The following is an 11,183-nucleotide window of genomic DNA, read 5'->3' as shown; positions in this document are numbered from 1 at the left end:
CGGCCCGGGACGCTCGGCCCGGGACGCTCGGCCCGGGACGCTCGGCCGGCGGCTCCCGCGGCCCTGCGGGTACGGGGGTGTGAACAGGGATCCCCTGCGGGCACGGGTCTGTGAACAGGGATCCCCTGGATCTACCCCAGCCACGCTCCCCACGGGGCAGCGAGACAAAGGTCTCACGAGGGCTGAGAAAGGAACGGCCACCACCAGAGAGGGCACTGAAAGTGCTGCCAGCTGATCCCACGCAGGGATCACGCTCCCAGCGTTTTCCATCACTGCAGCACACGGGAGCTCACTCATTTTGACATGTGGTACCGTAGCAGATGCAGGGAGTGAGAACTAAAAAACATCAGAAGTGGTCAGAGGGCCAGGTCTTGCTTGTCAAGGATGAGGTTTAAAGTATGTTCTTAAAGTTGGCAATTTTTCTAAATTTTTTTTTAATTTAACTTGCTTTTGATTAAAATGTCTAATTAATTAATTAGCCAGTATAATTGCTACAAATACTTCTGCCAAAACGATCTACCTGGAGAACCTTCCTGCTGTACCTCTGCTACCAGAGTGCCCACAATACCTAACTGAAACCATCCCTCTCTCTGTTCCTGTTGCTCGTGTTTAGCCCTAGGTCTACATTTAAATGAATTGAAATCAGTGCTGTTAAGTTTTGAGAGCTTTTAATTTACCATTTCTTTGTACTCTGCGTATACATAACAGTACAACTAACTCTTGTTTTCAGTATCAAACCTTCAAACTTTGGCAGTTTTTTATACTTCTGGCCTGAGAAATCATGAACCTCTCAAATGCCATTCAAGTAACAACGAATCTCTTAGCCCCATATTAGCAGGAAAAGCTGAAAGAAATGTGATATTGATAGAGGTATAAGGTCAAAAGACAGAAAAAAAACTAAACAAAAATATCCAAAGTGTAGTATTATTTAAAATATGACAACTCAAAGACTGCCTTGAGATGAGCTGTTTCAGCAGTAGTACCAGTTCAACAATAATAGTTGCATTTATGGGGTTTTTCCCCTCCATTTTCCCAGCTTACTGTCCCTCTGACACACATCTAAATTGTCGTGGGAAGACAGAGCACCTCTGGAAGTGATGTAAGATGAGACTGAAATTGTGTTGCAAGGAACTGGATAAAAGCAGGAAGAAAAGACACTTCTTCCCCTTGGGTACTGCAAAAACTTGTGAAACCTTTTAGACTATTTGCCTCAGGGGAAAATAAGGGGAAAGAACACATCCAACTCCATGGCTGGCTTCAGTTCTGCTCCCAACATGACATGTAATGCAGGGTGTTACAGGGAAACTGGAACTGCCTTTCCAAACAGACTAGAACAATCCTGTATATTCATGAGTTCAGCCTTCCCTTTCCCACAGTGTGGTGTGGGCAGGACTCTGAACTGCTGCGGGCTCTCCTGGAGCCCTTGGACACATAAGAACCATTTGTTATTTCTCCAGGGTTTCTCCCCTTCAGCTGTGCCTCACCACTCCCTGCCACAGCCCTGGGGCTGGCCCTGAGGCCTGGCTCTCACCACTGCTCCTGGGATGGGACTGCCTGAAACCACCCAGTGTTAGTGAAGCTGCCACAAGTCAGTGATGACATTCATTTATTGCTAATGCAGCTGAGCAACTAGTAGGAGGCTCCATTTCCCAATGTTCATGTCTTAGAGCCACAGGGGGTTTCTCCAGCCTTTTATTCTGACCCAAAGGAGCACTCCAGAACAGAAAAATACACTCTAATAAGCAACACAAGAGATCACAGACCCCAGCCAGCTCAGAAATACCCAGAATGTGTGTGCCATGTACAGATCTGTTAAAGCCAACATCTAATGCCAACTCTGTTACAGGAAAAGCTGCAGCCAAGCAGGCCAATTTTCTGCCAGGGCCTAGTGGAACTGCCACGCTCATGGAAGTGCAAGGCCTCAGGAGGGAACCTCCTCCTGGGTATGGGCAGGAGCAGAGTGCAGCACCCTCCCACCCTCAGCCTCCCTGGGGCACTGACCCGTCTGCTCCCGAGGCCCACATGGGCACCTTTCCCTTCAGAGATCTGTGAGAGGTGGTAAGAGCAGGACTTGGCACGTACTCCTTCTGCCCAGACACTGCCCAAAGCTGTGCTGACAGGACTTGTGAGCCACAGCACAGTCCTGCAGCAATGGGCTGGGCAGGTTGTACAGTCCAAAGCACTGATCAACCACAACGACTGTCCAAGGGATACAAACACACAGGCACTGCGAGTGACCTGACAGAATTAGTCAGAAAGCTAGTGTGGATTTTTATGTCAAAGACCAATTCACACACTTCAAATACGTAAGAAAGACAAGTCAACAAATAGGGGAGACATTCCATACTTACAGAATACATTGAGATTCTCAGTTTCACAGCTGCTCCCAGAATGTACAACTGGAAACAAATGTATGCATAGACATAACCTGCTGTGATCTCCTGCCAACCTGCTTCTACCTGAGCAGCACCACATCTGTTACTGGTGGAAAATTCACGTGTCTGCTGAAACTATGCTGCTTTCAACTCTGCTTTCACACGAGGACACATTTCACTGAGGTGTGGGGGACAGAATATGGGCAAAGAAATGGTATCTCTGTTTCTCCAGCCTGCCACAAAGCATGGCCCTGCCTGTGAATGGGCTGTGTGAGCCCATACAGCCCCCATTGGTCCTGAGAGGCCTAAAAAGGCCCCCCCACTATGACCTGGACCACAGCACTGTGATGGGAAGAGGCAGGACTCAAAGCATCTACCTCCTGTGAACCCTGTACAGGCTGCTGGGAAAGCAGCTGTGAAGGACAAAAGTGTCCCAAAACTAGGATCTGGTCCCTGTAGCTGAGATCAGCCAGGCAAGAATCCAATCATGAAGGCAAATAAGGCATTCAAGGTATGATACGAGTAAACATGTGTCAGCTGCAGTGCAGATATGACATGGGTTTGTATAAGTGCAAAGGTAAGAGGCAGAAAAACCCCAAGCCTTTACACATCATTTTTCCACCAACATAATGTTTGTCAGGTCTTCAGGTGGTACTGGAAACCCTGACATAGAAACCCCCACGCTGTGACCCACAGGCACATCGAGGCATGCATGACAGGGAAATTCCATCAAAACAAATTACTCAAACAAATCCGGTGTTGATCTGCCACTTAGAAACCATTAGTCTGGGTTAAATTAATCCTGGGTGTAATTTGCTTTCCAATACAATGAAAGTTACTCTGTATGAACAAGTTCCATATAGCTGCCCTGATCTTACATCCCTACGCAGTGTCCAAACTTCTGAGCTGCATCCGTGCGAGGCCTCCGGAGCCGTCAGTTTGTGATACATGTAACGAGGAACAAACCCGAACCATCGGAAGCTGGCACACCCCAGGTGCTGTTCAGTCTTTGGGATCTGACTTACCATCACCAACTTAACTGAGTTTATGTTCCAGAACTTTAAATGGAGGCATTGGTTCTTGGCGTGTTTCCTGGTGACTCTTGCTGCTCAAACTCAGTGGTTTGCTATTGAAGAGTCTGAAGTGAGTAATCACGTTATTCCAGAGTTCCATTGCTCAACGGTTCACTCCTCTCCAGAGAAAGCCGCTGAAGATCCTTCGAAATATCAGGATGATCCTCCAGCTCTTCATATAATGATCGAACAATGTCCAGCTTCCTGTAGTCCACCGGGCTGACCAGACTGCGCACGACCTGCAGACATCTCTCCTTCAGGGTGAACACTGGGGTCAAACAAAACACAGCCTCGTCACAAGGGCTCTCAGCTGCTGCTCCAACATCCACAGCGCAGCTCTGAGCCCATGAACACAGAGCACAGCCCGCAGCAGCGTCACCCACCACAGGCTGGGCTCACCAGAGAGGGGTGGGACGTGGTTCCTGCCATGAGGCACCTATGAAACCCCTCAGAGACCCTTTACAGGAGAGGTCTGCCCCTAGCTCTACCCAGAATCCCTCACCACCTCTCCCTGTGTCTGAGCAGGTTTACTTCTGATTTCTCACTCATCCTTACACTGAAGTTCAAAGAGACTAAGTTCAGAATTCCCCAGGGGACATGCAGTGCTGTCCCTTACCTGGCAGTGTGATGTCAGCTTTGGTCACGTTGGGGGCTACCACAAACAGCTCCTGCTGGTTGGCAAGGAGCCCATCGTTGGTCCTTGCATCCCGGAACAGCCAGAGGTGCCCTGGGAGGGAACAAGGTGGGAATGCAGCAGTTATGGCACTTTTTAATGAGCAGTTCTGAAGGGCACTTGCGAAGGACTGAGCTGTATCCGGGAGGGACAGAGCTGCTCTCCAGCTGAGCTCCCTGTTCACCACCACCGCCGCCTTGGTCACTGGTGTGAACTGGGAGGGGAAAGGGAAAAAGGAAGAAGGAAAGGGGATGGAAGGAAAAAGGGAAAAAGGAAAAGGGGATAGAAGGAAAAAGGGAAAAAGGAAAAGGGGATGGAAGGAAAAAGGAAAGGAAAAAAGGAAGGGAAATAAGGAAAGGAAAAAAGGAAAGGAGAGAAAGAAGAGCGGAAAGAGGAAAAGGAGGGAAAAAAAAGGAAAAGAAGAAGATGGTGAACCATCTCAACCACCTGGGCCCCGCGACGCCCCAGCCCGGCCCGGCCCGGCCCGCCGCACCCACCGCGGAAGCTGTGAAAGACGCGCCCGGTGCGCGGCTTCAGGACCGGGTAGCTCTTCGGCAGGCCCTCGAAGTTCAGCCAGACGGGCAGCACGTAGCGTGGGCTGCGGTTGTTGAAGACGACCTCGGAGACCTCCCGTGTCTTCACGGAGCGCAGCGCGGGCCCGGGGCCGGCCGGGCCGCTCAGGGCCCCCGGCAGCGGCGGCGGCTCCATCTTGGCCCCGCCCCTCGCGGCACGCGGCCCCGCCCCTCTGCGCCTGCGCGCGGCCGGGCCGGGAGAAGGGGCGGGGCTTGCCGTGAGGGAACCCCGGGGGGCGGGAACGGCGCTGCCCCTCAGGGACCCTCTCACCAAATACACGGGTTTGCCACACCCTTCCTTTACTCTTAAATCTGGACACAAACCAGAAAAGAACACAATTAAGAATCATCTCTTATGCAAAACTTCTAAAACTTTAATACTTGTTAATTTGCCTCTGAACACTTACAAGTACTTAGCATGAACACACTGTAATGAAAAGGGCAAACCAGTAACGTGTTTTCAGCCTCTGTTAAGCAGAGTAAGAGGCTTGAGAAATCACAGTATGTTTAGAGAAGAAAAATTATTTGCAACTTCAAGTTAGTGGACAGGGAATATAGTTTTGTAAATACTGTGGCAGCATAACTATGACAGTTAAATCACCTAAGAAATTCAAACACTGCTGCTTTGATGTGTCCACAGTAGACACTGGAAACATGAACTTGTTAATATAGCTGCTAAAGTATCTTTGTTCTCAAACGGTAACTACAGACGGTTTGCTAAGGCTGTGTGAGTTACCCCCTCAGCCAAGACAGTGGAACATTAAAATATGGATTAGACATATACTGGTAATTAGCACTAAGGTGAGGTAACAGGCAAGAGAATCAGTAGCACAGCATATTGTTTACTAACTGGAATTTGCTTATCAGACCATATGGTATAAATTAGAAAACTTCAATTTGGAAATATCCCACATTAGAGAAATACTACCTCTGAACCCTTCAAGGTGACCGTCTTAGTAGTCCTGTTAGTCATTTTAAGATACATGTAAGATTTCTACAGTTTGGTAAACTGTTACCTTCACAGCTGCCTCAACATGTTTTCTACTGTAAGCAGAGGAATAAACATTTAACTGAAAAATATAGAAGACTCAGGCCATGGAAAGCATTAGTAATCCCACAACTGAATTTCAGTTTGGGTGGCAAGGAGGAGAGGTGATTTAAATAACAAGTTTTCAGAACACACAGTACAACTGGCAGCTCTCAAGTTGATCCCTGGTTTAATATTTGTGTGACACAATTTCTGCTTAGGTTGTTTGGGTTTGGAACTGACAGACCCAAGCCCTGTGGTGTCTGCTTCACCAAACGGCCATTCAGCAAATTCTGGAGGTGTGTCTTCTTCCACGCAGTTCACCAGAAGGACCTTCTCTCCTCTGCTCTCTCCCAGGTGCGCCGCAGCAGATACACTGCAGCGTGGAGGCCCCCCACGTTCACCCACACGGTCTGAGCTCTGCGCCAGATGTGTCCCACCCGTGACAAGGCCTGCAAGCCAAAACCAGCCAGAGAGCAGCGTTAAGACAGTAATATTATTTTTTATCATTCTAAATCACATCTGATGGCAATGTCAAGGGACTTTTCACACCCAGAACTGCATTTAGATGCTAGCAATTTTTGCACAATAAATAAAACATCTGTAATGATGACAGCTTACAGTTTTTTTCTCAATACATTTTCAAGTGTAAATAGGTTTGATTTTCTCTCACAGAACATACCTTGGCAAAGCATTTCTTGTCCTGGGTAAGCAGCACAGCCCTGCCTGTCCCCGGGGTGCAGATCCGGCCCATCTCCATCAGGCAGGCCGGGTAGAGGTCCCAGTTCTTCTTCTTCGACCCTATCCTGCAAGATACATTCAGATGTCCTCTGTGATCACTGAAACCAGTTCACTGACGTTGGTCCCTCAGACAGGGATCAGCTTATTCAGGACCACAGTTACTGTTACTTTCAAGCTGTATTTTTACCATAGGGCCTGTCACACCTTCCCAACTAACTAGGCCCAGTTAAGTACCTGCCTGGAGAGAAGCCCAGGCCTGGCCAGGTGAGCCCATGCAGCTGTGGCAGTGAGGCACAGCCCCTTTCCAGCACTCCTCACCTCTTCCCAAAGGGCATGTCTGACACTACGATGTCCACAGAGCCGGTCCGGAGAGGCAGGTTGCAGATGTCCCACTGGATGATGTCCAAGGGAATGCCCAGGGAGGTGCTGCTGCAAGGGCAAAGGCAGTTACCTCAGACATGAGCACTCAGAAGGTTTTTACACTGAGGAGATCTAGAACGTTGGAAGCAGAATAAACAGGAAAATATGAACTAGACACTCAAAAGCATCAATGCCAAGTGGATTTCTCTGCATACAACACTGCAGGAAACAGAAATCCCTTGTGCTCTTCTCACCTGTCCTTACTCTCATTTTTCCTCAGTAAGGAGCAGATGTTGTTTGCTGCTCTCTTCACAGCCTGAGGGTTGTTATCCCCTGCAATGTGGTAGCAGCCGGGCCATTCCGCAGCTCCCTAGGGAGAATTGATAATAAGCAACATCAGCATCAATACTGCTTGACTGAAAATACAACAGAAGAATTACTCAAACATGACAAAATACAACAAAGCAACTGCAAGTGGATGGCAAGGAATTTAGAGTTCTGTAACAGACAGCTGTTACAGGTATTATGCACCTTTAAGGCTCAAAATACTTTTGGATTTAGTTTCTTCCTGCTATAGACCAGAGAAGGAAAAAGGTCACTCACAAAAAGTGTATTTGTATCTGTTAAAAAATTGGTGAGATTGGACCTTGCTATTCAGTCCTTACCAAGAAGACTTACACACATTATTGAGTTACAGATACTGTTAAGTTTAATTAAGTTAAAAAAATCATGGAAGAATCACCTCTATTGGTATCGCACCTGTACCACACATGGGATCAACTATGATATCCGTGGGCTGGGGATCACAGAGTCTGAAGAACAGAAGAAAAGATATGGTGAGAAAAGCCAAGAAAATCTGAATTTCTCTAAGGAAGGGAAAGTGAACTATTTTAATAATTCTGATTCTACCCTTTTAACAAAAAAACTTTGTGATTATTTTTTCAATACGTTAATTACCATTTTACAACCAGCAATACAGTGAAATTCTTTCACAAATGTGATACACTATTTTGAAACTAGGCTAACACAGCAAAGATTTACTTTCCTTGTCTGGGAAACCACCACTGTAACTACAAAGCACACCATGTCAGCAACTCTGCTTTTTGAATTTTTTTTCAAGAATTAACAGAAATGGCTTCTGAGGAAGCAGTGGGGAGATAAAGGGCCTAATTTCTGAAACAAAAGGACTCATTAACTGAGTATAATAGAAGGCAACTGCCCCGACCTGAGCATGCCGTAAGCCAGAGTGGAACGCAGCGTGGTGGGTCCGAAGTGTGTGATATTCCGTCTGTGGAGACTCTCTTCAGTTAATGCAATCCCCACCACCACTTCATTGTTGTGAATATTCAGAAGAACCTAAAGAAAAAAACCTGAACTGAATTTCAGGAGTTTCCATAGTATGCCTGGTAAATATTTATGGGAAGTTATATGGCAATTTAAAAACCAGGAACAATGTATAAAAGAGCTTTTCTTCTTGTAGGAAAATCAAAGCCCCATTTTTATAACCATAAAGGACAGAACTTGGGAGAGCATTCACATAATCTCTCAGTCACACAGAATCTTTTACACAAGACTTCCCAAAGCACTATAACAATTACACTGGCTTCCTAAAAGGTTTAGTTTGTAAGTCTGGGGGAGAAACCAAGTAAGTCCTGCAAGTCACAGTGAAGTATCTGCAAAGCAGCAATAAAATTCATATTTGTGGTGGAGACCATATTAGCATCTTGCTCCAGGGCAGTGACCAGCCCTTAAGAGACCTACAAGAAAAACAAGTCTCTCTGTCCCTCAGAAACAGTGCTCCTGCACCACCACGGACCAAGGGTATTGGTTGTGCTTTCCCAAACTCTGCTCTCCTCTGACAGGAAATCAACACTGGACAGTTACTGTTAACCCTTTCTGTTCCCTTCACCCATACAACCAGCTTCCAGATGGAGCATCTCCTGACAACTTAGAGTGGTATTAAACAACGGAATAAGGAGAGGTTTACTGAGGGTAAAAGCAAAGCAGAAGGCACTGACATCACATTTAAATATGAAGGAGCCCAAAGGCTATAGCAGGTGGTTAATACTCAGAACTCAAGCCTTTGCTGTGGCTGGGAGAGAGCAGAGAGCTTTGCAGCCCCAGCTCAGCTGTGCTGGGTTCATCAGCTAACAAGAGGAGACAGCAGTGTTTGAACAAATGAGAGGCCCGGGGAAGGGAGAGGTGCCACACTGGGCCACTCCAGAGATTATCATCATGGATAGCCAAAGCACCAGCAACTGCTGGGATCTGAGGACACGTGTAAAGTGCCAGGGAAATGAACACTTTCAGTTCCAGAGTCTCTGAAAGGCAATTTGGGGACCTCTAAGCATCAGAATTAAGAACTAAAGATTTGTACAGCAGAAACACAGGCATTTCCAAGGCACACCACCATACCTCCACATCAAAGTTCGTCATGTCAGCTTTCCACTGGAAGTGCTCCTGCACGGCTCCACCGAAGTCTCTGGCAGCCTCGTTGGATGTGAAGCTGTGCTTGTCTCCAGCTCTGTTGCACGTCACTCGGAACTTGAGCACCTTCGCCTCTCCTTCAGCTGTCTGACCATCACCAGCCTTGGGCCCGCTCCCAGAACTCGCCTGCGCTTCATCCCTCGCATCCAATTGCTCGTTATCCTCCTCTTCCTCCTCCCCCCCATTTTGGGATGCCACCCCCTGGGGCTTCTCTGTATCCTGGCTGCTAGCCACACCTGCAATGTTTTGGGCACAGTCCTCCTGGTCATTAGTGTCTTTTTGGTCTACTCCTCCCTCTTCTCCACCATCATTCAGCTTCTCCTTGGCTGCAGGACTCTGCAAATTGTGTTTTTTGCGTTTTGTCTTTTTCTTTTTTAAGCTGTTGTTCAGCTCCCAAACTTTCAACGGATCGGTCCAGGGCAGCTTTTTAACCAAATCTTCCAAATCCTTTAAAGCATCTTCCTTTAACAGAGAGAAGTTGTACTTTGAAGTCATTCCATTCCTTTAAAAGTTATCTTTTATTTTTAGGTCTCTCAAAGTAGTTTATTAAACGTTAACCCACTACATCTTTAAGAAAAGCTTACAGGTTTTTGTCCAATTCTTGCCATAAAAGGTATTACACTGAAAATCACAAGAACCACAGGATTTCACAATTTATCTCATAAAACAAACAGCTAGCAGTGCATTAAGTGACCAAAGCACTGTCCTATGTCTGTGACCTACAAATATGGCATCAGCTCTCATCCCAGATTTTGCCAATGCAAAATATTTAACTGAAAAAATGTTAGACAACATGGCCACAGTTCCATTTACAAGCCAGAAAAGATGAACTGGAACAATATCACAACTGAAAAACCCAACGAGCTTGTTAAACAAACAGAATACTTTGTCACTAGTCTTAAATTAAAAAAAAGTCAAACCAAACAACACTTCAAACTCCAGAACTGACCGAAAAATGAGGAATACCTCACCTTATTTTCTTTAAATTGATAGTCTTTGAACTCTTCAACAACAACAAATAAATTATCCACTGACCGCAGACGGTGGACCTAGAGGAGATGAGAAGGCACGGTGGCACGTTACTAACCGTGTGTCGTGGGGATTGTGTTTACTATCGTTAGAATTTTGCCATCTTACATGCACGATTTTCCACTTTAGTCCCCAAAGGAGTTATCACTCTACGCCTCTGCACTGATTTAACCTCCCCAGCTTTGACTTAATATCCCCTTCAAACCGCGATAAAGGCGGATACAGCTGCTGCACCCGGGCCGGCCGCGGCCTCCGACAGCGGAGCGTTCGGCTCGGAGGGGCCGTGACCCACTGGACCGGGCCGGGCCGGGCCAGGCCGGGCCGGGCCGGGCCGGGCAGGGCAGCGAGGCCGCGGCCGGGACAGCGGAGCGGGGAGCGGAGCAGGCGGCGTGCACGGACCTGCGGCAGGCTCCGGGCCGGCACCGCGAAGTAGATCTTGCCCCGGTCCCTGCTGATCCTGGAGGCCGAGCCCAGCTTCTCCTGCACCTCCTCGGCCGCCGTCTGCTCGAACCCTGTGGGCACGGTCGCGCCGATAACGGCCGCGAGCTCCGCGCCCTCCTGGGCTGGGGCTGGACCCGGACCCGGACCCAGCCCCGCGTCACCGGCCGCCTCCGCCATGGCAGCTGCCGGGGGAGGGAGACCGGGGAGCTCCGGCGGCCGCGCGGCACCGACCGCGGCCACGGGCACCGACCACGGGTACCGCTCCTGCCGCCCCACGCGCCGCCGCCCCGCCCCTTCCGCTTCCGCCCGCGCGGCCCCGCCCGCGGGTCGCTGCTCCGAGCGGGCAGGAGGCGGCGCCGCGGCCCGCGGCGTGAGGGGGAGCCGGTGTCCCCGGCCCGCGGCGTG

At 48.6% G+C, this 11,183-nt stretch overlaps 2 protein-coding genes across 3 annotated transcripts; both read right to left on the bottom strand.

Moving 5' to 3' along the window:
• Window positions 1-2,249: 2,249 nt before the first annotated feature.
• Window positions 2,250-4,840, bottom strand: VHL (von Hippel-Lindau tumor suppressor). Its single transcript, XM_027702587.1, has 3 exons — window positions 4,619-4,840; window positions 4,065-4,175; window positions 2,250-3,716 (listed from the first exon to the last, which is right to left on the bottom strand). Exons 1-3 carry the CDS (start codon window positions 4,827-4,829, stop codon window positions 3,532-3,534), a joined length of 507 nt encoding a protein of 168 aa, XP_027558388.1. The 5' UTR covers window positions 4,830-4,840; the 3' UTR covers window positions 2,250-3,531.
• Window positions 4,841-5,893: 1,053 nt separating this feature from the next.
• THUMPD3 (THUMP domain containing 3) lies at window positions 5,894-10,983 on the bottom strand. Of its 2 annotated transcripts, none has more exons than XM_027702586.1 (9): window positions 10,737-10,983; window positions 10,280-10,357; window positions 9,237-9,770; window positions 8,047-8,177; window positions 7,564-7,633; window positions 7,076-7,191; window positions 6,780-6,887; window positions 6,403-6,526; window positions 5,894-6,172 (listed from the first exon to the last, which is right to left on the bottom strand). In XM_027702586.1, the coding sequence occupies exons 1-9, from the start codon at window positions 10,953-10,955 to the stop codon at window positions 6,041-6,043; spliced, it is 1,512 nt and encodes a 503-aa protein (XP_027558387.1). In that variant the 5' UTR covers window positions 10,956-10,983; the 3' UTR covers window positions 5,894-6,040. The 2 variants fall into 2 exon arrangements, with proteins under 2 accessions (XP_027558387.1, XP_027558386.1); XM_027702585.1 differs by having other exon boundaries at window positions 6,780-6,890; window positions 10,737-10,982.
• Window positions 10,984-11,183: the final 200 nt, after the last annotated feature.

The sequence above is a fragment of the Neopelma chrysocephalum genome, unplaced genomic scaffold, assembly GCF_003984885.1.
Source record: "Neopelma chrysocephalum unplaced genomic scaffold, ASM398488v2 Primary Assembly neopelma1_189, whole genome shotgun sequence".
Lineage (NCBI taxonomy): Eukaryota > Metazoa > Chordata > Aves > Passeriformes > Pipridae > Neopelma > Neopelma chrysocephalum.
The sequence above is the reverse complement of the archived record's forward strand: the minus strand, read 5'-3'. Positions and strand labels throughout refer to the sequence as shown.

What these genes read in the sequence shown, in the direction of transcription:
- VHL (XM_027702587.1), bottom strand. Translation starts at nt 4,829, where the DNA reads ATGGAGCCGCCGCCGCTGCCGGGGGCCCTGAGCGGCCCGGCCGGCCCC. An exon ending in CGTCTTTCACAGCTTCCGCG is followed by an intron (nt 4,176 to 4,618) that starts GTGGGTGCGGCG and finishes GTTCCCTCCCAG; the next exon opens with GGCACCTCTGGCTGTTCCGG. An exon ending in AGCTGACATCACACTGCCAG is followed by an intron (nt 3,717 to 4,064) that starts GTAAGGGACAGC and finishes GTTTGACCCCAG; the next exon opens with TGTTCACCCTGAAGGAGAGA.
- THUMPD3 (XM_027702585.1), bottom strand. Translation starts at nt 10,955, where the DNA reads ATGGCGGAGGCGGCCGGTGACGCGGGGCTGGGTCCGGGTCCGGGTCCA. An exon ending in CAGGTGCGATACCAATAGAG is followed by an intron (nt 7,192 to 7,563) that starts GTGATTCTTCCA and finishes AATTCTCCCTAG; the next exon opens with GGAGCTGCGGAATGGCCCGG. An exon ending in ACAAGAAATGCTTTGCCAAG is followed by an intron (nt 6,173 to 6,402) that starts GTATGTTCTGTG and finishes TTTGGCTTGCAG; the next exon opens with GCCTTGTCACGGGTGGGACA.